A 24,353-nucleotide genomic window follows, 5' to 3' on the forward strand; every position below is an offset into this window, starting at 1 on the left:
TTCCTCACCCAGACTTCACCGTGACCGGCCCAAGCAGTCGGTTTATCCCATCTGCGCGGGTCCCTTGCCGACTATGCGCCCGCCGCTGCGAACCCAGGCACCCATGATTCGCCAGCCCCGCTATCCCAGGAGACTGGCCCGTACCGGGCGGCGGACGCTGCAAGCTGCACGTATGTATTACTTGCAGATTGGACCTCGCGGATCCTTTGGCAAACGGCAAACCGGATGGGTGACGAAGAATAACAAGGAACCGCGATGGAATCTATGCGTAGATGACGATTCCCGACGTGGGGCCTGGCTCCCATTCGCCGTTCCAGTCCTGCGACGACTGTTTCAGTCGTGAGCTGTCAACACGTACAGCACACAATCACATGCAAAGCCCAAGGCAAACAAGGCATTGTTGACCGGCTCTCCCTTTGAGCTAAAAATGCAACCTGCTGGTCCATCTTCACCAGTCTGTCGTCTGTCTCATCGGCCCGCCATTCTTCTTCTTCGCCTCGCCCCTGACTGAGCAACCGTCTCTCATCACCACCATCCATCTGCTTTTAGCCTGGCTGACCAGAAAGAGACCGACAAGGGAGGGGGAACGACTGGCATATGATGCTGCATCGTGTTGGACCCTCATCGCAAACGCCCGACTCCTTGCCACCTGTCTCATCGCCCTCATGGCCCGGGACGACATCATAGCAGCCGCCGCCTCCTTGGCCTCTCCGCACCCGGGCCCGACGCTCCTCCCGGGGCCCGTTGCCCACGTCGTCAGCCTGGCCACGCGATCCACGAGCCTGGCCATCCGCGTCGGCTCCTTGGTCAGCTCCTACGGCCTCGATGCCGCCCGCTTCACCACCCTCTCCAGCCTCGAGCTGGCCCGCGGCATGGTCGAGGTCGTCCTCAGCCGCGCCGCCAGAGACACCCTGGCCCAGTCAAACTCAGACCTCGCCGCCGCCGACGCAGAGACCATCCTGGAGCGCAGCCTCGAGAGTCTTCACTACGCCGTATCCCAGGTCGTCTTCTGGACCTCGGCTAGCTTCCGCCTCACCGGCACCACCCTCACCGCCGCCTCCGAGGCCTCCCAGCTCGTCCTCTCCTCCTTTGACCAGCTCTTTGGCTCCACCGACTCCTCCAGGGCCGTCGCCAGCATCGTCACCCTCATCCGCCGTGAGTTCAATAACCCGGCCACCGGCGTCCGCGGCGAAAAGGTCGGCGTCCTCGACCTCGTCCTCGCCCTTGGCGCCTTGGCCTACCTCCAGCGCTCATGTCGAAGAACCTCGGCCGAGGAGCACCGACGCCGATCCTATGAGGAGACAATATGGGATGTCGTCGTCCTGAGCGATGGCCAACGTGTCGATATCGAACAAGGCAAGTTGACTGGCACCCAGCCTACATCCTCGAGCCTGGCTGCGCAAGCATACGACAACGACGAAGTGATCCTCGCGCGCCTGAAGAACCAAATCATAAACTCGATGCCTCCGGGCACGTCCGTCGCCATCTCCGACACGGTTTCCTCGGTCCAGACCATTACCGTCGACGTCCAGGGGTCCCAGCTTCCGTCTCTCCCGACGCCTCCTGGAGCAGAGATCGTTGAGATGCGGGGGCCGGCGTCTGCTGCGGCCATCTCTCGTTCTCCGGTATCTCTTGAGTCGAGCAACGACACGTCGTATCGCGTTGTTTACAGGATTGAGCGCGAAAAGATGCGGTCAACATCCGTGCGTCGTCAAGATGAGGCATCGTGCCCCATCGTCGTCGAGTTGCCCGACGCAAAGCCACTGCAGTCTCCAAGCCTCGACGCTTCTCCTGTCGGGTGCTACTCGCCGGATACCTGCCCGTCGCCAGTCGACACGTCTTCCGACTCTGACCGTGCGCCCAGCCCGACTGAGTCGACCTCGGGTTTTGCCTTGGCCAGCCCAGCCAGTGCCGTCGACGCCGACGAGTCTACTGGAGCTCGGCGCCAGGCGCGAATAGTGCAGCCATCGCCTGCAGAAATCGCGGCAAACCAAAAGAAACAAAGATCGCCCCTCACGGAGCCCAGTTCGCGCGAGAACATTGGCCGGCCTCGGCCAAGGCTGGATACTGGCAAGCGCTCGCATTCGAAAAAGAAGTCGGAGTCCGTCTTGCCGTCGAAGTCTGCCGAGAGGAGAAACGGGCTCAAGCAGGTGCTTAAGGGCAGAGGGCAGTCTCTGTCCAACATATGGAGCAAGGAACAACCATCGTCCGAAGCAAGCCGTGCTTTCTCGAAGCCGAAACCACAGTGGAAGTCTCCGGGCGGCGGCAGCCCGACGGACTCTACCCCCGGCAAGTCCAAGCTCTCCACGGCACGGAATCCAAGCCAGCCGGCGCAGCGCAGCCCGCCCGCCCGGCGCCCTCTCCAGCCTCCCGAGCTGGAACCCAGGGCTGGCTCTCGCACCAGCTTCTTCTCTATCCACGAGCACCGCCGGGACTCGGTCGTGTCCCAGGCCGACACCTATTCGAAGCATGGCAACGGGGAGCTACGACCTGCCTCGCCTACCATTGTCCGAACTGACTTTACGACCCAGGAGTCCACGACGCGGCCCAGGAGCGATGTTTACTCAGCGCAGATTGGGCCTATCCCCCCCTCTCCGCATAAAAGCCATCGCCTGTCGGCCTCGTATGCCCCCAGCCTGTACAGTCTGGCGACAAACGACTCCCAATCGTCGCTCGTCCTGTCCTCGTACTACCAAAAGAGCACCTACAACGGGTCCGATGCCCTGAGCACCCTGCGCCGCGAAGGCTTCGTCGACGGCACCTTTCCCGCCGGCCCGCTGCTGCCCAACATTGCCCGGTACATGCGCTTCTCGTCGGCCTGCTACGGGTCGCATTTTCTCAAGTTCATGGGCATCTCGACGGAGCTGCCGTCACTGGGGGTGTGGGACGGCACGCACCACGACGTTCGGCACTTTGTCCATCACACAGAATCCGAGGCAGGCAACATCCTGTTGGCATCCTTTGTGGATCCGCAGGGCGGCGCCGACGCCACCGGCTCGACCGGGACCGGCGTGCCCCTGGTGCACTACATCTCGCTCGATCACGCGGCCAAGGCCGTGGTGCTGGCGTGCCGGGGGACTCTGGGGTTCGAGGACGTCATGGCCGACATGACGTGCGAGTACGACGACTTGACTTGGCGGGGCCGGCGCTACAGAGTGCACAAGGGCATGCACGCGTCGGCGAGGCGGCTCCTCTACGGAGGCGACGGCCGGGTCCTCGTCACCATCAAGGAGGCGCTGCGGGAGTTTCCCGACTACGGCCTGGTGCTGTGCGGCCATTCGCTGGGCGCCGGCGTCACGTCGTTGCTGGGCGTGATGCTTGCGCAGCCGAATCCCGACGGCCCCGGCTTCGTCATTTCCGCCGAGTCCCATGCGAAGCTCTTGACGCAGGGCACCTGCATCCACGAGGCCATCGGAGATCTGCGGTTGCCCTCTGGGCGGCGCATACATGTGTATGCCTACGGCCCGCCGGGCGTCATGTCGGCGTCGCTCGGCAAGATCACGCGGGGCCTCATCACCAGCGTGGTGCACGGCAACGACCTCGTCCCCCACCTCTCGCTCGGGCTGCTGCACGACTTCCAGGCGCTCGCGCTCGCCTTCAAGCACGACGAGAACAAGACAAAGGCCGAGATCCGGCGGCGCATGTGGCACGTGGTGCAGTCCAACCTGGCCGAAAGATGGCGCCGCGCCGAGCCGCGCGCCCCCGCCGAGGCCGATGAGGAGCAGTGGATCCTCCCGGCGCTGGGCGCACTGCGCGACAGCATGAAGGGCGCCAAGCTGGTGCCGCCCGGCGAAGTGTTTGCCATTGAGACGCAGCGCGTGCTGCGCCGCGACGCCTTTGTCCTCGTCGACGACGAGGGGCCCGTCGGACGCCCGGCACAGCGCGTCGTGCTCAAGTACATTCGCGACGTCGAGGCGCGCTTCGGCGAGGTTCGCTTCGGGACGGGCTTGCTGATGGACCATAGCCCGGCCAAGTACGAGGACGCGCTCAACATGCTGCGACTAGGCGTCGTGGACTAAACGAGAAATATGCGCATCTAGGGGCGATGAGGGAAGAAGCGATGTCACTGGTCCATGAGCTTTGGTGCGATGGCTTGGATGGATAGCCAAGGACTGGCACATCCGCGCACAACCCACATAAGGGGGCTACTTTTCTATGTACATTGATTTGCCAACTTGGCTTTTAATTTCCGGGAACTTGCGAGCAAGAAGAAAGGGATATAGAAGTACGAAAAAGGTGTATTCAACGCGTCTGTGCCGCTATTCCATGCCGGCCAAGTGTCTTACGCGCTTACCCTATGGCAATTCTGCTATCAAGTGAGACCCGCGGTTCTTAGTCGGCTCTCGTTAGGCTGGGGCGGAAAGAGAAGTGAAATGGACAGTCTCTCAGCTGGGTGTAGGTTGTCAGCTTCCGTCGGGAAAAGGCATCGATGAGGGGACTTCTCACTGTTGAGCAAGCAACAAATCTACATAAAAACCACAAAGATGACGGTGCTGCACGGTCGTCGTGTTGTGCCGTCTAGCAGGCATCAAGGGGGGCCGTCGGGCGGGAAGAGCCTAGGCGAGAGGGTCAAAAGTCCTGGATCCCAGTCTCTCCACGCCTCATCGTCAGCGCCTGCTCGTCGCCCGCATCGGCCTCATCAGTAACCCAGCGGGGCTCCTCTTCGTCGAACCACGCGTCCTGCGCCTCCCCCTCCGCCAGGGCATCGAGCTCGACGTCGCCATCCACGCGGGCATAGTCAAAGTCGGCATCGCGCCCGCGGACGAAGCGCTCCGTGAGGAACTCGCGCCAGAGTTGCCGGCCGTGCTGTCCGTCGACGACCTCGCCATGCCAGGGACTGTCGTCGTCGTCGTAGTCGTCGGTGGCGGTGGCGGTGGCGGTGGTGACGGTGCCGCCGGGGGCGGAGGAGTCCTCGCCGGGAGCCAGCTGCGAGAGCCGCTGCTCGCCGCGGGCAAGGTCTGCCTCGAGGATGCGGCCGTAGCCCTTTGCCTTGCCCTCGGCCTGGCGCTCGGCAGCTGTCTGGAACCTCTTGATGAGGCGCTCGTACAGCAGGGGATCTAATGTGGCATCTATGTGAGCAGATGTCCACTCAACCAAGTTCAGAGCAAGCAAGGGAGCAGAAACAGGCTCGTACCTGCGAGCTCGTGGTCCAGACTGTCAAAGTAAGCCGGATTGCGCTCCAGATACTCGCGCCGGCGGTTCTGGGCCTGAATGTGGGCGACTTGGGCGGCGGTCTTGGGATGCCGCGGCACCGGCTTGTCAAAGAGGGCGTCGTCTAGACGAGTGTCAACGTCCATCTGGCCCTTTACAGTGTCCATTTCCTCCTTGGCTTGCATACTGCAGGTGCCCGGTCGCGGGTTGATTGATTGTCACTGTTGAAAGATGTTGTTGGTGGGCGGTGCTGAGGAGAAGAGGGAAAAAAGTGGAACGGGTGTTCTGGTAGCAAGCTCGAGTGCCGTGCAGCTGTCAACGATGGCCGTCGGCTGGCACCAGCTACATAATTTGTATATATTGTTGCTGCCACTCTCTGGTCCTTCGACCTAGCTACCCTGGTGACAGCCAAGCGCGAATCATTCGCTGCAGGCCGCGGTGCACAACAAGTCTGAAAAGCCACTTCGCATACTCCGTGGGACAGTGACGGCGCATCCACCGTCACTCCCCGGAATGCCCCCTCAGTCCAGCAGCCGCCCCATGCCCAGCCCATCAAAGACGGGCAGCAGCATCGCCTCGATGCGCTCGTGCGAGTGCATCATGGTGTTGAACTCGTCGAGCCGCCGCATGGCGTCCCAGTCCCAGTTGGGCGTCTCCCCCGGCACCGTCCTGGCTGCCGGGTTGTCGTCGGACTGGTCGACGACGAGCGCCGATCGGAGCGCATTGTCGCCCACGATGAGCCCGCCGGGCCGCAGCAGCCGCCGCCGCGCCCCGGGCTGCGACCGGTCGAGGATGGCGGCGAGGTAGTCAGGGTAGCCCGATTTTTGCGCGTCGATGAAGACCATGTCAAATGGCTCGTCGGGCTGAAGAGTGGGCAGGCTGCTCGCCCGGCGGGCCGGTGGTTAGCCATGACCTTGACACCCATCGTGGTGGCCCTTACACCTGGAGCGCATCGCCCTCGAGGATGCGGCAGTTGTCGTATCCATGCTTGAGCAGCTGCTCCCTCGCCAGCGCGGCGTACTCGGCCGACTGCTCGAGGCCCGTGACGGCCCCCTCGGGACCGACCGCGTTGGCCCACACGCCGAGCGAGAAGCCGACAAAGACGCCGACCTCGAGGACTGCCCAGCCCATCAGAATGCTGTCCGGACACGGCTCGATCAGCTGCTCGCACCTCTCTTGACGCCGACGGTCCGCGCCAGCCAAGTCAGCAGCCGGGCTTCGAGCAGGGAGATGGTCATTGCGCATCGCGGCTGCGTGTCGAGAACCCACTGGTGGTACTGCAGCAAGGCATCGGGGAGGTCGACCGAGTTTCGATCGGCATACTCGCTGACCTTGCGGGCCACCACGTCGTTGGGGTACAGGGTGGTGCAGTTGTCCTTCATGCTGGGCCCGTCTTTTGTCGCTGAAGCCTGGTTGGGATCGCAGATCGAGGACCGGAGACTACTTGCACCGTACTTGCCACCGCGCCGGAATCAAGCACCGTGGGTCCAGGGGTAGCGCTGACGACGGGGAGGCCGAGCAGAGACTCCATCAGCGACGCCGTGATGACACCTCCAGTGGAACTGTACCGTACCGTGTTGCTGCGAGCACAAAGCGCACAGTGTATTTCTGGTGCTAGCAGGCAAACATCGGAGTATCCGGCTGGAGCGATGCCCCGTTAGACAAGCCTAAAGTGCCTTACTCCGTACCGATAGTGGAATAAGTCATCGGGCTGAGTCTCGCACCGCCTCGCACAGTACAAGCACACCTCGCCCGTAGAGACTCTGCCTTAGCCAAGCCATCATTCTTGTACGGCGTCGAATAACACCTGCCGTACACTCAAAATGTGCGACGTGAGATCTTGTGATGCCAAACAGACTTTTGCGGCGGATCGGCTCGGCATGTGTCTGCCGAAGACGAACCAGTCGCGCGGTTCATGGCCATGCACGCTGCGAGTTGTTATTAAATATTTATTCCTTGCCAACACCCGGGCCAAGTACAGTAAACATAAAGCATCAAGCATGTCCGCCCTCGACACGAAACGGCGGCAAACGGCAATGGCAATGTAATGGGCGCAAAGCGAAGAAGAAAAGGACCAGCCTTTCCCTCCTAGGGCGGGCTGCGCGTCTCTGTCCCGTCCCGTCCCGTCTCTCTGCGCCCCGTTGTCGGGCCGCCATCGCCATGCCATGACATGGCTGCCGCCGTCGTCGTCGTCGCAGCCTCTCACCCTCTCTCTCCCTCCCTCTCCCTGTTCCCAGGGCCCGAAGAGCCCACGCCCTCGTCGTCCATGGCGCCGGACATTGCCTCTCGCATCAGGGCCCGCTTCATGCGGCGGCGGCACTCCGAGGTGGCACCAGTAGCACCAGCCGCCGCGTCGCCGTCGTCCTTGTTGTTGTCGTCACCCCCGGCCTCGTCCTGTGGCGTCTCTGCCGAGAGCAAACACCACCACCACCACTCCTCGCTCAGCCTCCTCCTCCGCCGCCGCAGCCAGCCCGGTGGGACGGCGCGCGAGGCTCTGGTCGCACCGCCGCTGCCCGGGCCTCCCCCGGTGCTGGTGGTGGCGCTGGACCGTGGGCTGAAGGACGCCGCCGTCAGCGCCAGCGCCAGCACTGGGGCCACTGCGGCGTCTCCAGCGGGCGGCCCCCAGCGCCTGTCAGTGGACTCGGACCTGCAGCAGGGACCTCACCTTGTGCTGCCTGGGGCTTCGTCAGCTCCACCGCCATCGCCATCGCCCTCATCTTCGCCCTCGCCCTTGTTACCACCCACATCACCGCCTCCATCGAGACCCCCGCCGTCGCCGCCTCCGCCGCTGCTGTCGTCGGCCCACTCCTCCCCGTGCTCCCTAGCTCTCTCGCCGCTGCCGCCGTCGCCCCCTCGACCAGCGCAGCCTGCTGCTCCTCTCCTGTCGCCGCCTCCACTTCATCCTGGTGCCCGCCCACAATCGCACCCGGTGTCTCCTCCTCCGCCTCCGCCGTCCCATCCACTTCTAGGGAGCCCCCACCTCCGCAGCATCCACGAACACTCCGTCGCCGCCGCGGCGAATTTGACGCCCACCGACGACCCGCACCATGGCCACGGCCGCGACCGCCAACTCGACCAACTGACCGTCGTCGCCTCCTCCGCTGCCCTCGCCGCCGCCGTCGACACGTCCGACTCTGCGCGCCGCCAGAGCACTTTCGCGAGCCGCCAGTCGAGCTTCCAAAATCATCTCTACGGTACTCCGTCAGCGAATGACGGCTCCAACATGGTGACTCGCAAGGTCTGGGTCAAGCGGCCCCATGCCTCGGCCACCACCATTGCCATCCACGAAGACGACCTCGTCGACGACGTCCGCGACCTGATTCTGCGCAAGTACGCCAACTCGCTCGGCCGCACCTTTGACTCCCCCGACCTCAGCATCCGCGTGTGTGCCCGAGGCCAGGAAAAGGACCGCATCCTGGGTCCGGAGGAGACCATGGCCCGCATGCTTGATCGCTACTACCCCGGCGGCCAGACCGTCGACGAGGCCCTCATCGTCGACATTCCTCGACGTACCCCCAAAGCCTCTCCCATGGCTCCGCCTGCCCCGGGAACCACCGCCTTTTACCTGACCGACGAAGGGCGCCCGTCCGAGGCCGGCGAAGGCTACTTTCCTCCCGTCGTCGCCGTCCCCTCACCCCATATGCCCCATTCCGCCCCTGCCCCGATCAACGGCGCCGTGGCACACTCGATTTCCATTCTCGGCACCGGCCACGTCCCCCCCATTCCGTCGCCCGGCGGCGGTGCGCGGTCCCGTGCCCATAGGGATCGCTCCGAGAGGCCGCGCCTGGTCCGGCAGCACACTGCGTCGCCCACGATACTGCCAGCCCATCCGGCCGGCCCAGTGGCCGCCAACGTCAACCACGCCACGCAGCACTTCGCCCCGCGGATGCCTCACTCTCGAACCCACTCGAGCTCCTCGGACCACCAGGGGCTGCCCACGGTCAAGACGTCCAAGCCCAAGTCGCCGGGGCCTGGTCCGGAGCCGACGCCGGCGAGAGTCGCCACCCCTCCGCCCCGGATCGCCTCTCCACGGTCTTCTAGCGCCAGGCCGAAAAAGAGCAAGAAGAGCTCCGAGTACCCCGCCGCCCAGACAGGAAGCATGCTCAACGGCACCGTGCCGCCCATCAGCGTCCTCATTGTCGAGGACAATCCCATCAACCTGAAGTTGCTCGAGGCCTTTGTCAAGCGGCTCAAGGTGAGATGGCAGACGGCCATGAACGGCAGGGACGCCGTCAAGAAGTGGCGGACGGGCGGGTTCCACCTGGTCTTGATGGACATTCAGCTGCCCGTCATGAATGGTCTGGATGCGACGAGGGAGATTCGGAGGCTGGAACGAGTCAACTCCATCGGCGTCTTTTCGTCCCTGCCCAGTGGGATGCACGAAGACACGGGCGTCAGCGGCGAGCTCAAGGAGCAGGACCGCTTGGTGAATCCGACGCTGTTCAAGAGCCCCGTCATCATCGTCGCCCTGACTGCCAGCTCGCTGCAAAGCGACCGGCACGAGGCACTTGCCGCCGGCTGCAACGACTTCTTGACCAAGGTGAGTGTCGGCGATATTGCACGAGCGACGATGAACCTCGATCTGCTGACTGCATCTCTTGTAGCCCGTTAACTTCGTCTGGCTCGAGAGAAAGGTGATGGAGTGGGGCTGCATGCAGGCACTCATCGACTTTGACGGCTGGCGCAAGTGGAAAGACTATGGGCAACTTGCCGAGGAGACAGAGGCGAGCAAGAAGGCCTTGGGCAAGTCCAAGAGAGCTCGCTCTTCGTTGTCCTCGTCGACGTGAGGGCAGCCGGTTCCGTCAGGCAACCCGTCCGGCCCCTTGGGTGGCCGATGCCCACCAAGCTCCTCATTGATGATGGATGTTTTTCTCGCGGCATTGCTAACATGCGCTTTTCTCGATGCGTGGCTCACGCGAGCCCACTTTGCCTTTTTGTTTAATATCCCTGCAAGATTACTGTTCGGTTGATGATTCGACGGGTATAGCGGATTCGTCGGCGACGGGGAGAAAGGAAAAGAGTTGGGCGTGACGGCGCGCTGGGTGCGGGAAAGATACCACTGGCCTTGGCAAAAAGGGAGACAGCGGGACAGCGTGCGATGGGCGATGCGGTAATGTCTTGTAATCTGTTCGACAGCTTTCGCTGCCTTGATCGTGTATGTGAACTGTATGACTTTGTTTCGTGATTCTCGACCCTTTCACTCAGACCCAAAGTTCATTTACTCGCGCTCTGCCTTTTAAATAGAAGCTACCGACCGCCGCATATTCATAAGAGACACATCACGCGGCAACTTTGAGCCGCTTGAGGTATTATGTCTGCGCCAAGACGCTGTATGAAGCTTCACAGCTCAAGCTTTAGTTACCCTAGACCTCCCCGACGTTGCTGGAAATGGAGCTTGAGGCCGGAAAAACAGAAACGCCGGTGGGCCCGGAGAAAAAAAAGAGCACAACACCAGAGCTTGAATAAAAGCAGCGAATTCCTCAAACCGTCCCATCATCCAGCGCAATTCACACCAGCACACCTTGTCCCAACGACAGGCCCAGGATGAAGGGGGCTGAGACGGGGCTTGGCCACTACACATAAGCAGTCCCCGACAATGCCTCCCAGAATACGCGCCCCGTCGGTATCGCTGGCGACCGACGTGGTGCTGCAGCAGCCGCGGCCATGGACGACGCTGAGCGGCCGCGCCTTCAGCGCGACGCCGTGCCTTGACAAGATGAGTCGCGCCCGCCAGAAAATGTACCAATGGATCCAGTCGAGAAAGGGCCGGGAGCTCGCCGAGCCCGGAAGGGGGCCGCGGTACCTGGGCCCGCATCGCGACCAGCCCTTTCCGCTCAACCCGCTCTTCCGCAGCCTGCCCGTCCTCGACGACTCGACAAAGGAGCTCATCTGGGACAAGGTTATGAAGAGGGGCGAGTCGCTCAAGGCGGTGTCGGCCGAGATGAACGTCGATGTCCGGAGAGTGGCTGCCGTGGTGCGGTTAAAAGAGGTGCAGAGGCAGTGGGAGAAAGACGTAAGTTGGAACCGAAACCCCTCGACTGCTTGCTGCCTGAACGCTCTTGAACACGACGGACACGCTATGATGAGATGAAAAAAAAAATTCGATTAGTCTTGAAGACTAAACCGTGGTTAAAAACTTTTTACATGTTGCTGATTGCTCCCCGACTGACCTCTGCTCCTTGCAAAACATGGCTGCTGCTGGCCGACTCTGGCGCTGACAACTTCACAAAGGGCAAGAAACTGGCGACACCATACGCCAAGGCCGTCATGAGCATGCTGCCAAAAACGACATTCCGCGAGGGCGAGAGGAACGCGCCGCACGAGGCCGTCAACGAGATCCACGTGCACACGCACACGATGCAGCAGCTCTTCGTGCCCGTGTCCGAGTCGCGGCACTTTACGCGCGAGGACGCGGCCAAGGCGTTCCACAGCTCGCTGCTGTCGGCGGACGCACGGTCGCCGCAGCCCCGGCTCATCGACATGGAGCGGGAGATTAGTCAGGGCAAGGACCGCGACGAAGCGCTCATCGACTTCAAGGAGGCGACGCAAAAGGAGGAGGAGGCGCTGGCGCACAAGATGCGGCTCGAGCGCGAGCGGCAGGAGAAGATGACGACGCGCGTGCGGACGGACCGGTGCGAGTTCCGCTTCAAGCAGATCAATGTCCAGGACGTTGGCAGGCTCGGGCGCTCCAGGGAGGGCACGGGGTGGCGGTACGGCGCGCCGCTGCAGGACCGCAAGCGCGGCCTGGTCAAGATTCCCACGTCGGTGCCTTGAGGATCGGGCATCTCGGTCGGCGGGGACGCCGTCGACGGCTTGTGGATTTCGCGCAGTGGCCCCCGCTCGCCTTGTACAATATGTATTCCTGGAGGAAGCTTGTGTACCAGTTTGTCTGCCATGTTCAATGGAGGAGCGTTGTTTCACAGCCTCGGCCAACAGGGGGCCAAGCAGAGCCCTCGTTTCAACCCATTGCACAAGGGCATGTTTCTTCCCCTTCTCCCCCCGTTGAGCCTCATCACTTCCCTCTCCGCGCCCACCGGAGCTGATGCTCGGTTTCGTGTCACCTTGTTCGAGGCTCCTGCGCCGACAATCCTCTAGGGCATCTTACCAACCGGCCGAGCCTGGGGACGTGGACTCCCATTGCCGGTAGGGCTGAGTCTCTGTCTTCCTGCCCCTCCTGCATGTGTGTGTCAACACCCAGCCCGTCAATCAACGAACCCCTCGCGCGCAGCCCCGCTCCACGCCGTTGCCTGCCGCGGTGCGTCCAAGTGCGTGTACCACGAATGACCTCACACAACAACCAGGAAGGAAAAAGGCAGCCGATTTCCCGCTCGCCCCCAATTCCGCTCGTCTGCTCAAGGCAACAGTGGCATGGGTGACTCTGCACGGGGCTCGACGGCGTGCCCAACCGGCCTAGCACAGCAACTTCCTTCTGCTGCCGCTGCAGCCCCTTTGCATGCCTCAAGCGTGCCAGGCAGAGACGAGTCATCCACGGCACTTTTGATTGGAGGGTGACTCATCCGCAACGCTGTCGAGGCTCGAGAATTGTGGTGCCCATGGTACACCCGATATGTGGTGATCCGACTTCATCTATCCATCGCATTGCTGTCAGCCTCTCTATCTAATCTAGTCTAATGCTGTTTTTGTTAGATCGCTTTGAACTCAAAACTCCCATTGCCATGCAACCGCTCAGCCGAAACCTCCCATCGCAACACGTCCAGTCGACCACCGCATATAAAGCCAAGGCATGGCTAGACACCGCCGTGGAGCCTGCCCAAGAACGACCTCATGGGCTCTGCGAGTAGCTGCAGTTGTCGCATCGCCAGGAATGACAATTGGGGCAGCTCGAGTCGAGGGTGACCGAGAACCAGCCGCTGGAGCAGTGGCACTGCCGGCAGTCAGCACAAGGAACAGACGCATCATGGAAGAGGGACAACGAACGCATTGCCAATAGTTTGCTCGTGAAGTATCGATCATGGTGAGCACATCCGCGGCGAACATCATGCCCACCAGATTGGAGGAATCGTGGACTGGGACTGGAAGCGTGATGCAACAAAGCCGAGAGGGGTGTTGGTGAGGACTTAGTATGTTAGAGTATGGGGATAGACACAGACAGACGGGGAGAAGCGCTTGCTTTATGGCAGTTCCATCGGGCCTGGCCAAGGGTAGTGGCCCAAGGCTGGCTGGCGATGCAGGCTGGCTCCCGCCCAGAGTTGACGGCGAGGAGAAATGGGGCGGTGCGGTCCTTTGCCTGCCTAGCACCTAGGCCCTCAAGGCAGGCAGAAAGTGGCCGAGTATGTCCATCAGACGATTGGCTGCCTTTGAGTTGAGCCAACCAACGCATCTGTGGCAGAGACTCGGAATAGCGTCCAAGTCGGGAACCCCAAGGGTAGGCATCAACCTTCATCGAGTGCCGAGGGAGGGTCCATGCTAGAGCGCATTGGGTCCGACAAGGCACCAACGCCGAGCGCCCAACACAGAAAGTCGCGTGAACCGGTCGAGCGTGCCTCGCCGAGCTGCTACTGGGTCGACAAGGCGAGAAGGCGCCGATAAAAGGAAGAAGAGAAAAGGGCTGTGCAAGACGAGTTGAAGGCTAACTAGCGCCAAAGCCGTCGACAGCAACAAGGCTGGCTCGCGCAGGGGCCAAGGCTTCGCTGTGCGCCCCGTCCTTCAGGCCTTGAAGAAAGAGGCTTGAGGAATGGCGGTACTGGAGCGCAGAGTCCAACCGAGGGCCCGTGTTTAAAAGATCACGACCGAGGGCGAGGTGGAAACCGGGAAAAAAAAGCGGGCCATCGCTCCAGGCAGGTCATGGACGGATAAGCAGCCGCGGCGACGGCGCCAGGCACACAAACCCAAGCCATTCCCAAGCCAGCCGTGGTTCCTGTGGAGAACCTTGGTGGATGCACATTGTGTTCGGTACGCCCCGTTGCGGCTGGATGGATGGATGGATGGATGGATGGACCCTGGAGTTGACAGTTCGAGGCTCTTGGATGGACGAGGGCTGGAGAGAGAATTCTGTCGACCAGCTCCGAGGTCATGTGACTGGCCAAGCCGAACCTGACTCTCGCTTGCCGCCTTGAACGATTCTGACATCATTGGGCGCTTCGAGATCCATGAAGCTTGAGTACTCGGTACTCTCTCTTTCGCGCTCCATGTCTCTCCTAAAGTAGTACCTGATACTCCGTACTCAGGAAAGCAATCACTGGTGATCCACCATTCGAGCGTCATCTGCCGCCCTTCATTTTAGATTCGCGCTCTCTTCAATCCCCGTCGCCGCATCACCACGTCCGTCGTTACCGACAGCCGTCTCTGTGCGCAGCGTCGCAGCTCGGTGTGCGCCCCTCGCTTGCTCCTAGCCCGCAACCAAACGTCGCTACCCGCCGCCATGGGCCTCTTCACTACCACCGTCAGCTACTTCGTCTTTAGCGGGCTGCACCTTGTGTGCTTCGCCCTCGCCCTCGCCGTCTGCGGTCTGTACGGCCGCGACATTCACCACGCGAACCAGCTGGACAAATATGCCGACTCCAAATGGGTGAGGAGCCTCATCAACCCCTGTCCGACGCCTTGTCGGGGGAGACGAGGCGGCCTCGGTGTGACGAGGGCCCAAGACTGACAGCCGTGGATTGTTTGCCAGGTCTACGCCGTCGTCGTCGGCGCCTTATCTGCCGTGACGTGCGTGGTATACTTTGTGCCCCTGGTCCTTCGCCACGCCGGCATTATTGCAGCCGCGTGGAACTTTGTGCTCTTTATCCTGTGGATTGCCGTCTTTGGCGTCTTCGGCTCGGTATGTGACCAGCTGGCCGCTTGGGCTCCGGATGCTGACACGCGCGACAGATGTTCATCAAGGAGGATCCCGAGGGCGACGGCGACGTCAAGCGCATGAAGAGCGCCGTCTGGGTTGACCTCGTCAACGCCCTGCTCTGGCTGATTTCGGCCCTGGCCGCCGCTGGCTACTGGTGGAAGAATCGCGACACACGATCGCAGTTCACCGGACGCGCGCACGTGTAAACGACACGCGACCCACCATTGAGGGTCACGGAAACGGCGAGGCGGCTCACTTGAGCGACAGCCTCTGGAGGATTTTGAGATACCACGCGAAGGTTGATGCTCGGCGGCGGTTGGCGGAAAGGGCGCGGTACTCGCACTTTTGCTCGCACTTTTGCTCGCACTTTGGACGACGAAATGCCGACCGCTGACGGCCGCAGCAAAGAGAAGGCAATTCGGCAGACTTCTGAATTGGGGTTTAATACGGCTACGGCAGACCCAGTTTAACTTGCTTCCACTGTACGGAGTACTGAACCGTACACATAATGCTACCTTTCATTCCTTACTTGACCTGCTACACTGCTCGATACATACACACGATGACGACAAGGCCTGTTATGCGTCAGGGCTAGACCCTCCTGGCCCCGCAGGCACCAGACAGAGAGCTAGGGAATGAGGAACTCGACGTATGACGATATGGCAAAGGATACGTTATGGTTGTAAAGGGATTTCATGGTGCGGCAATTGAGCTGCGAAAATTGGAAGAGGAATCGATCTCCGCGCCGAGGTCAGCGATGATGATGGCTGGGCTGGCTGGCTGGACGGCAACGGCGCTTGCACCAAGAATTCGTTGAGTGGGTGGCGCTTGCAGTGGTGACGTAGAGAGAGGAGGGAAGGCCCAGTTTCACCCACGCTGGCGAGCAAAAGACGCCCTTTTTTCCCGGCTCCGACGACGAGTTTCAGCGTCTGATGCAAACAAGACATCAATCGGGCGAAAAATTGAATATTCTTTTCTTTGTCTGATGTTTTTAATCTCCTAGCCGAGCCAGGCGCGACGCGTCGCTGTCTGCCGATCCCGAGCCGGCGGTCGGCCCGGTCTGCGGCGTCTCCTCCGTATACTCGCCGGTGTGCTGTATCGTGGCGGCACGGACCAAAAAGATCAACATCCAGCCTCCGCAATCGCCATGCCGCCCACCACGGCATTCGGCCCATGCGCCCTTAATCCTTTAAGCTTTGGCAATCTTTTCTCATTTCCATGCCATGGTGGTGGGGAGACGTTCGGTGGACATCTTACCCCGACCCGACCTGCAAAAGCTCTAGGTGCACACGCCGTCGTGTAGATCGACCAGCCTCCGGGCGTGACGGGCTGATGACACCATATCCAGTAGGCCGACCTGTCGGGTGACTTGGTGCTTGGCAGGTGAACGGCGAGGGAGCAATGGTTGACTGCTCTCCATTATGTCAGTGACCCTGCAAGACCTTGGAAAGCGACCCTACAGTACCTTTTGAGGGCAGTAAGCTCGTCATCTGTTTCCTTTAGCTCGTGAACCGTCTGTTGCTTAATTTTTTTTTTACGGATCGAGTGTCGGGAATACTACTGTACTGAAAAGCAGTAACCCGGTGCCTGCAACTGGCATCACGGGATGCGTGCGTGACGGTGAAGAAGCAACGTTATAACGGCAGCTGCCACCCCGTACTCTCAAGTTCCATTTCACTCAAGGCCTGCGAGTGCTCCAGAGTTGAAGAAGAGTGACGGTCCAAGTACGGATCTACGCAAGTTTCCGTGCTTGTCCTCTTTTGGGTGTTCAGTTCCCAGAGTCCCGTAGAGACGCCGGAACATACAGTACAGTATCCGTACATACCAAACACCCCCAACCGGAAAGCGGCAGGGGCGCCACCCTCCAATGCCAGCCAAGTCGAGCGTCCTCCCGATATGTGTGCCGTCCGGGGGAGTGGCCGAGGACCCGATTGCTCAGAGTCCGAGGTGATGCGCAGTGGCAATGCCTCCTCGGCCGCCCCAAATCGGAAAAGAAGACGAAGGGAGGCGTGGTGGCACGACAGGTAGGCACAGGCAGACAGATGGGAGGACGATGTGCTATGCATACATACTCCTCTTATTCCCTTACACACGGTACAACATGAAGATTGAAACCCGCTAAGTCCTGACCGGGCGTCCTACATCGTCATGGGCCATGCGGGAATATGCGTGTTCAGGTAGGGCAAGGGTTGTTCCCCGGACGATGAATAACTTAAGACCCATCCCAAGGCGGCAGTGGGGTAAGTTAGCAAGGAGAAGAAAACGAGGGTGGCGAGAGTTCTACGCGTTGTACGTACAGGTCATTGACCTTCGAGGTACAAAGTGGTGAAGAAGCAGAAAACGTTCAGCATGAACCAAGCTACGCAATCGTTCAGGTGCTTTTTGTGCCCGGCTGGCGGCAAAAGATACCCGCAGAGGGAGTAGGTTTGACGCCGGGATGGCGGCACCTTTGCCAAGCACAGTGTGCCATGACAGTGCATTCTGGCCCCAAGCGCACCCACGGATATTATTACTGTACATGTGAGTTGGGTAAGGAATATTAGTGCGTAAGCGAATGCGGTACGGATGAGATACAGGCTGGGTTCAAAGGTTAGCCGGACCGGAGCCTGTTGGGAAGTGGCTTGACCTGGCCTGTAATACGACGCATGACGAAATGGCCGGGGAGAATAAGAGTATGTATACGTATACGGATACGCTTCGGACAGTCGAGCGATGGTTAAAAAGTCGGCTCTACTTCAATTTGCTGGAGCAGGCAACGATGCTGAGGCCAAGAAAAAGAGAATGACGTGAATCGGGGCCTTGATCCAGCCACTCAGCACTGCCGGAGTGCACTGTACTCCACTGTACGGATGCCATCGAGCCTGCACTGCCTCTCAGGGCATTTACAGGCTCCGGCTACTGGTTCCAGCAGTTACTACTTACTTCAGCAACCCGCAGCGTCAGCACCGGTGGGGCCTGGTGGGACTGCAGATTGCGCCAGTGCCTGCGTGCCCTGGGAAACTCGGCGCCCGCGCCCCTGTTTAGCTGCAGCCGCTGGCTTCCACCATCCCGCTGCTTATCACATCTCCATCTGCCTTCTCCCCGTCGTCTTCTCTTCTTCAAAGAGCAAACCCTTTTCCTTCTTCTCTTCTTGTTTTCCCCTTCCTCTTCCCCAACTAGCCGTCACCGCCAACCCCGACTCCGTCCATCCCCATCGCCCGGCCCACGCGCTGCCGGCCGACCCAGACAAGGCCGACAGTTCATTCCAACGCCGCTTCTTTTTGGCCCGCCGCTTCGACCGACCATCAACTCCGTCGTTTACGAGACAGCAGCGCCTGCCTGCCCGTCCTATGGCCTCGTCATCATCACGGCCCTCTTGACTCGACGACGTGGCATGATTCAACTTCCCGAGCATCACCAACATCCAACCAGACCGACCAGCCATTGACACCATGGCCAGCTTTGCCCGTTCCTTCAAGCCCTCGCCGGCATACCTCTCGCCCTGCCGCCGTCCCGTCATGCCCGGCCGCACCCTCTCAAACTCGTCGGACCTGTCCTTGGCCTCGACTGGCGACGACGCGGGCGACGCCCCGGTCCCCTCAGCCCCCGGTACGCCATCCGCCGAGGACGCGTGGGCCAACAAGAGTGAGTAACCACGTTTTTCTTGTCTCCCTCTCCCTCTCCCTCCCGTGCTTCGGGTTTCCACATACGGAAAAAAACAAGAAGAGAAAAGAGAGCGTCCCTGCATCCCAGACAAACAGGGTCCACATACAAGTTCCCGCCCAACCAACGCTTGTCCGGCTCGTCGAGGCCTCAGGGATGGCGGCTAGCTCGCTCCAGCCTCGACAGCGACTCCACTTGTACCAAAGCCATGGCCAACTCGTCCCTTGTCCATCGCGGGGTGCAGCCAGCCAACCCCCCCTTTCCCTGGCCCCAGATGCGCACCAGAAGCGCCATTATCTCCGGCCTGCGATATGTGGGGGATGGGACGATTGGGGTGAGACGGGGCACTCGCAAACACGCTATCCGTCATGGTGCAGCTCGTACTGTTTCTCGGATATCGTGCCCTCGTCCGATGCAACCTCGTTGCGTCTTGGCGCTTCGCCTCCGCCTGGCCCGTCCGCAGTTATTTATAATGGCTCGCTAACTGGCCCCTTGGGCAAAAGCAGACGCCTCATCCATCGTCAACTCGCCCAAGTCCGGCAACAGTGGCCCCATTGCCATCGAGTTGCCCAAGCTCAAGAAGCTCAACGCCGCCGCCGCCGTCTACACGCCCCCCGAGCCTCTCTCTGCGCGGGGCGATCTGCCTGGGTAAGCCAGACCCAACCGACCAATGGAATGCTTGATGTTTTTGACATTCTCTTATCGCGTCGGGACCACCTCCCTTCATCATGCGACTAACACGGTTTTCCAGGGGTTATTTTCCCATGCACGAGGATCCCAAGGGCCGCATCCACCGTCCTCATCCTTTCCACCAAGACGCTGGATTCTCACGCCATCATCTTCACTCAGACACGGCCGCCATGCAGACCGATCGCAAGGATTCTCACTCGGCCGCCTTCCCGGCGTCCATGGCCCATGCGAGCATGCCCGTCGCCTCGTATCTCGCCCCAGGCTTCCACGATAGCCCTCTGCCCATGGGAAAGTACTATCCCTCCAACTATGAGCAGCATCAGCGCACAAACGTGAATCACCGCGCGCATCCTTCCGTGTCCGAGTCGCTGCCGTCCTCGATGAGGCATGACTCCCACCTCTCTAGGCACGGCTCGCAAATCCCCCGCGGGGAGGCGGCCGAGGCCGAGGCGCGGCGCAAGATGCAGCAGTATCAGCGCGACATGATTGCGCAGGCAGCCATGGCCCTCGGGGGTTCTACCAAGGCCGAATCCAAGGCAGCGCCGGGCGTCTCGCTCGGCGGCAAGTCCCTCAAAGACGCGTGGCTCGCCGGGCCTTCGCCGCACAAACCCACCTCTCCGAGGTTGCACCCTCTGGGAAGCCCTGGTCCAGTCACGCCCATGGATCTCGAGGCCGCCAGCGCTGGCGGATATCTCGAATATGGCAAGAAGCCCCAAGACTGGCTATCCAAGGAGAACAAGGCGGCCATCACCGCCGGTCACGCGACACGCTCCCTATGACGTACATCACGACTGAGACGGGCGAGAAGCAGCACTATCCCGGGAAAAGGTCTTTCACGACTGCACAGCATTTTTCTTTTGTTTTCTTTTTTAACAGAGGCAGAGGGCATCGAGCTGGCGTTTTCTGTTTACTCGCCGGATCTCTCCGGTTTATTTTGCTATACCGTCCTTGTTTTCCAGATAGCACCCCGATGGCATGTCGGGCCATTCTACTCTGGCCGGCCTCTTGGCACAGAGTGAGTCATTGGTGGACACGGAGTTTTTGGCGCAAGACTGCGATGAGCAGCCGGGCCGAGCATAGACTGTATGATACCCTTTTCTAGAAATACGAGGTCCAGGGCAGTGGATCGCATGCAATGTGTTGGGTGCATTTTCCGATGATCGTCTTAGCCGCGTTTAGAGCCACGCTGCTTCCACGAGGTGGCTTGCAGTCGTAGCACCAGCAGCAAAACAAGTCGGAATGTCCAAATTTGGCAGTGCCATGGCTCCGACGTCGGTATGCGAGGCAAGGTCTTTGTTGGAGCTATCAGGGGGACAATGGTGTTTGCGGGCTGTCAAAGATAGGCAGCTCTGCTTGACCGCTTGCTCGGAAAGACAGGCTGAGTCTGAGCCGTCGACTGGTTCAGTCAGTGTGGAAGCTGCTGTTTCCCGGCATCTCGGGTGCACGTGTCCGAAGCACGTGCCGACAATGCCTGTGGGTGATTGGGTACGTACCCACATCGCAAGGCGTTGCGGCACGTGAGTTGGCGTCACGCGCCCATCCACAGATCGCGACATGACAACCTGATGCTCACCGCCCACCGCACCGGTCGAAAGAGACCAACAATCTCGCAGCGAGCGCTATGCAGCGCCTGAAACCATGTCCTACGCCGTGAGGAGGCCCGTCGACCCCTCGCGGTCCAGCGGCCAGGCCTCTGCCGACACACCCACGACGGCCACGGTCCTCGACTACGCGTGCCTCTTCACGCACGACCTGCGCCGCAAGCAGAAGCGCTGGCAGGATGGCAAGCTCAAGTTCCATACCTTCAACAAGCGCATAATGGTGTACGATGACCGGGGCAACTTCGTCGGCGACTCGCACTGGCGCTCGAGCGACGTCCTGGACGAGGGCGAGGAGCTGCAGCTTGATCGCGGGAGCGCTATTGTCCAGATTTCAGACTGCACGGGCTCGCGCGAGCAGGATCTCACCGATCTCCTCGACAAGCGGGCCAAGGAGGTGGAGCAGCGGAGGGCCACCGCCGCGGCCAAGACCACTCCCGTGCAGCAGACCCCCGTTAGGCGACGCGAGGGCCAGCCGCAGCCGCACTTTCAGCTGAAGCACCGGCCGCTCAGCGCCATTGTGCCGAGCCCTGGACCGATTGGCCGCGCGGCGATTCCGGACCGTTCGCCCTTTGAGACCAGGCGCGCTGAGGCGGGGGGAGAGCAGCAGCCGCCCGCCGCCAAGAAGAGGAGGCTGAGCACGTCGCCGCCGAGCAAAAAGGGGTTCGCGCAGAGTCTGTTTGGGGCCCGGCTGACACTTTCGTCGTGTCCTGCGCCAACGCCACCGCCCAGGGTGAGGGCGTCCAAGGAGAAGCTCGACGCGAGGATTGAGGGGCCGACGGTGAGCCAAGATATCGCCGAAAAAGAAGACGACGACGTAGTGATGCTGGATGGACCTCCGCTAGGAGCGCGCGATACGACCGCAAAATCAGCACAACCTAGAACTGAGTCTGCAAAGGTGATACCGGTTGTTGCCTCGCGGGACACGTCCTGGAAACCACCACGGGCCAAGGCCGGCGCCGACATTGAAAAGAGAAACCTATCACGGCACCCTCAGCGAGATGAATCACCCGGCTTGCACGTGCTGGAAAGCGCGCAGCCCGCTGCTGGGGCCGGGGAGAAGGCCCGAGAAAAGGCTGACAATAGAGCGATGGCAGCCCAGTCTTTAGCAAATGGATCGCGACAAGCTGTCTCTCGGAAATTGATCAGCCGCGACGTAGAACAGACGGCTGACCAGTGCTCGGCGCAGAAGAGCCCCGAAAACGTGCCTCTGCCCAAAAGTCAAGGACCAGTGGGGAGAAGCGAAGACGCGCCATCGCCATCACTTGCCCGAGAGCAGTCTTTTACGTTCCAGAAAGCAGAGCCGCGGACAGAGCTACGGATCAAGTCGCGGCAAAAACGAGGACTGCTCATGATGTCTGAGACAAGGCCACAGCCACGCGACGCCCTGGCCAGGCGGTCCTCAAAGCCAGCTGGCAGCAGGTCGAGTCTAGAAGCAAGCCCGCTCCCCGACACTCGAGATTCAGGCGGCCGGAGCGAAGCACCTAAAGCACGGGACACAGATTATTCCGACCCAGAGACTGGTCCCTCGTGTCGTGCTGTGCCTGATCTGGCCAACACTAGCAGCGAGAGCGACGTGGCTCCCGTGGAAGCTAGACGAAGACGCTGTGTTGCTTCCGTCTTCGAAGATGCAAGCAGTGACGGCGAGGTGCTATTCAGGGACCGGGGACGACGGGGCAGTATAGGATACGCACAAGAGAGCGATGACAACGGATCGGATAGCCAAGAGGGTCACCTTCTTCGAGCGCGCAGGGTCGAGAGCCGCCGCCGCCGCCCCACAAGCGAAGACGAACCCGACAGCCCACCGGAACCACGGAGAAGAAAGCCTACTCGGCGCACCAACCGTCGGAGGCAAGATATGGAGCAGGAATTGGAGAGGCCGGCGCCATCCGGACCGCGGATCACCAAGATGGCGAGGAAAAGTGTGAGGAGCAAGGAGATTATCGGGTACATTCCACCTGCCGAGAACGACATGGTGCCGGCTCTGTTTGCGGCGACGGCGTGTCGGACCGCGTTTGGGGTGAACCCGGTTCTGAGCGTGGGCTCGACGGGGGTCTCGGCGGCCTCAGCTTCCATCGTGGGACGAGTTGGTGAGGCGATGACGAGGCTGTGCGGTCATGGAGCTCTCTTACCCTCAGAGCCGGATTGCGATGGAACTGACACGGGGACGAAATCTGCTGCTGATGTGGACGACGCTGCAGTGGCCGCGTTGCCAGCAGACGGGCCTCCCAAGGAGCCGAGGAGAGCGTCAATGCCGGCAGTAGAATCCCTCAAGGAGCCGGCGAGGGCAGCGGTAGAGGAGCCAGCCAGCGCTGGCGGAGAGGTGGCGCGGGCACAAAGCTCAAACACGAACCAAGACGCAGACAGCAGCTCCCGGCCCCGAGTCCAAAACCCCGCCACGCGGGGTAAGAAGGCCGCACGGAGGGAGGACGCGGCCGGCCACCCGCTGCAAAACCTGGTGCCCATGGAGCCGGCGGCGCCGGCGCGAGCGGCAAAAGCCGCGACGACCGAGCCGAAGAGGGACCAGACGAGTTTGCCAGGGTTCAGTCGGGCACACGGAGGGGCGTGGAGCAAGCACGCGGAAGATCTGCTGGGGATGACGAGGCCGGCGGGGAGGACGAGGGGAGGGTGAGCGCGGAATGCCGTGAGCGGTGGTTTTATAGTGGAAATGGTAAGCTGCCGGCTACGAGCTGGAACTGGCAAGGAGGGCCGTCGAGAGCTGACCACGGCCTCAGCACGGAGCAGGAAATGCCCGGGAAGGATGCGGTGCCGGGCCGTGGAAGACATGTGTGGCCGGGGCGACCGTGGTGGGACTCGTCATGTCGACTCTGCTTTATACAACGTTGATCGGGCAGGCAATTTATGTGCGGAGGCGCACACAAACGTTTCACGTCATCATCGGGGACAAGGAAGATGGACGTTACGTTGAGGTAAGTCAGCGTTGCTAACAACGGGGCCGTCTCTTTGCTGACTCTGTACTACCCTTAACACAGTCACTCTGAACGATACTCGCACCGACGGTCAGGCAAGAGCCGTGGACAGAACATTGAAGGAGGTGACACGAGTTTTGCCTACGAAGTATAGGGATGGCTGCCGGACTGAAGCAAGACATTGATGGCGGTGATGACGATGCTGCAACGATGGACAGGCGGGTCTCAACCATTAGGCTTTCTAGTCTATCCACGTTGTCTGCCTTGGGCGAGTCTACGAGAGACAATGGTGGCGTCCGAATGAGAACGGACCAGGCCGAGCTTGGGGTTTCAAGCCTGGTTAGATTGACTTTTTGCCGTATTTTCGTACAAGAAACGAGGGGCGGCTTGGAGTCAGGCGCGTCAGCCAGATTGGCCAATCAGCAGCGCCGTGTGCTCGCCGAAGCCCCAGCCAACATGGTGCATCGGGCGGGTCCCCTGGGCCAATGACGCGAGGGCACGCCGGGGCCCCGCAGGAAGACCGCGCCGCTGATTGGCCCGGCG

General features: G+C 61.0%; 8 protein-coding genes across 8 annotated transcripts; 6 read left to right on the top strand and 2 right to left on the bottom strand.

Annotated features, from left to right (window-relative positions):
* Positions 1–665: 665 nt before the first annotated feature.
* HRG_09949 (lipase (class 3) domain-containing protein) lies at positions 666–4,019 on the top strand (the record flags this gene model as incomplete). Its single annotated transcript, XM_044868420.1, has 2 exons — positions 666–1,798; positions 1,865–4,019. The coding sequence occupies 2 exons, from the start codon at positions 666–668 to the stop codon at positions 4,017–4,019; spliced, it is 3,288 nt and encodes a 1,095-aa protein (XP_044716417.1).
* A 550-nt stretch (positions 4,020–4,569) lies between these two features.
* HRG_09950 (coiled-coil domain-containing protein) lies at positions 4,570–5,336 on the bottom strand (the record flags this gene model as incomplete). The annotated part of the gene is made up of 2 exons (XM_044868421.1): positions 4,570–5,057; positions 5,135–5,336. The coding sequence occupies 2 exons, from the start codon at positions 5,334–5,336 to the stop codon at positions 4,570–4,572; spliced, it is 690 nt and encodes a 229-aa protein (XP_044716418.1).
* Positions 5,337–5,672: 336 nt separating this feature from the next.
* On the bottom strand, positions 5,673–6,533 carry HRG_09951 (o-methyltransferase domain-containing protein; the record flags this gene model as incomplete). The annotated part of the gene is made up of 3 exons (XM_044868422.1): positions 5,673–6,030; positions 6,092–6,269; positions 6,323–6,533. 3 exons carry the CDS (start codon positions 6,531–6,533, stop codon positions 5,673–5,675), a joined length of 747 nt encoding a protein of 248 aa, XP_044716419.1.
* An 884-nt stretch (positions 6,534–7,417) lies between these two features.
* Positions 7,418–9,938, top strand: HRG_09952 (response regulator receiver domain-containing protein; the record flags this gene model as incomplete). The annotated part of the gene is made up of 5 exons (XM_044868423.1): positions 7,418–7,512; positions 7,597–7,782; positions 7,842–8,057; positions 8,140–9,691; positions 9,756–9,938. The coding sequence occupies 5 exons, from the start codon at positions 7,418–7,420 to the stop codon at positions 9,936–9,938; spliced, it is 2,232 nt and encodes a 743-aa protein (XP_044716420.1).
* Positions 9,939–10,747: 809 nt separating this feature from the next.
* Positions 10,748–11,925, top strand: HRG_09953 (eukaryotic mitochondrial regulator protein; the record flags this gene model as incomplete). Its single annotated transcript, XM_044868424.1, has 2 exons — positions 10,748–11,164; positions 11,383–11,925. 2 exons carry the CDS (start codon positions 10,748–10,750, stop codon positions 11,923–11,925), a joined length of 960 nt encoding a protein of 319 aa, XP_044716421.1.
* A 2,608-nt stretch (positions 11,926–14,533) lies between these two features.
* HRG_09954 (uncharacterized protein) lies at positions 14,534–15,156 on the top strand (the record flags this gene model as incomplete). The annotated part of the gene is made up of 3 exons (XM_044868425.1): positions 14,534–14,680; positions 14,783–14,932; positions 14,983–15,156. 3 exons carry the CDS (start codon positions 14,534–14,536, stop codon positions 15,154–15,156), a joined length of 471 nt encoding a protein of 156 aa, XP_044716422.1.
* Positions 15,157–18,381: 3,225 nt separating this feature from the next.
* On the top strand, positions 18,382–20,061 carry HRG_09955 (uncharacterized protein; the record flags this gene model as incomplete). Its single annotated transcript, XM_044868426.1, has 3 exons — positions 18,382–18,574; positions 19,099–19,240; positions 19,344–20,061. 3 exons carry the CDS (start codon positions 18,382–18,384, stop codon positions 20,059–20,061), a joined length of 1,053 nt encoding a protein of 350 aa, XP_044716423.1.
* Positions 20,062–20,920: 859 nt separating this feature from the next.
* HRG_09956 (uncharacterized protein) lies at positions 20,921–22,368 on the top strand (the record flags this gene model as incomplete). Its single annotated transcript, XM_044868427.1, has 3 exons — positions 20,921–22,111; positions 22,175–22,278; positions 22,347–22,368. The coding sequence occupies 3 exons, from the start codon at positions 20,921–20,923 to the stop codon at positions 22,366–22,368; spliced, it is 1,317 nt and encodes a 438-aa protein (XP_044716424.1).
* Positions 22,369–24,353: the final 1,985 nt, after the last annotated feature.

Source organism: Hirsutella rhossiliensis, assembly GCF_020360975.1.
Source record: "Hirsutella rhossiliensis strain HR02 chromosome Unknown scaffold00014, whole genome shotgun sequence".
NCBI classification, from domain to species: domain Eukaryota; kingdom Fungi; phylum Ascomycota; class Sordariomycetes; order Hypocreales; family Ophiocordycipitaceae; genus Hirsutella; species Hirsutella rhossiliensis.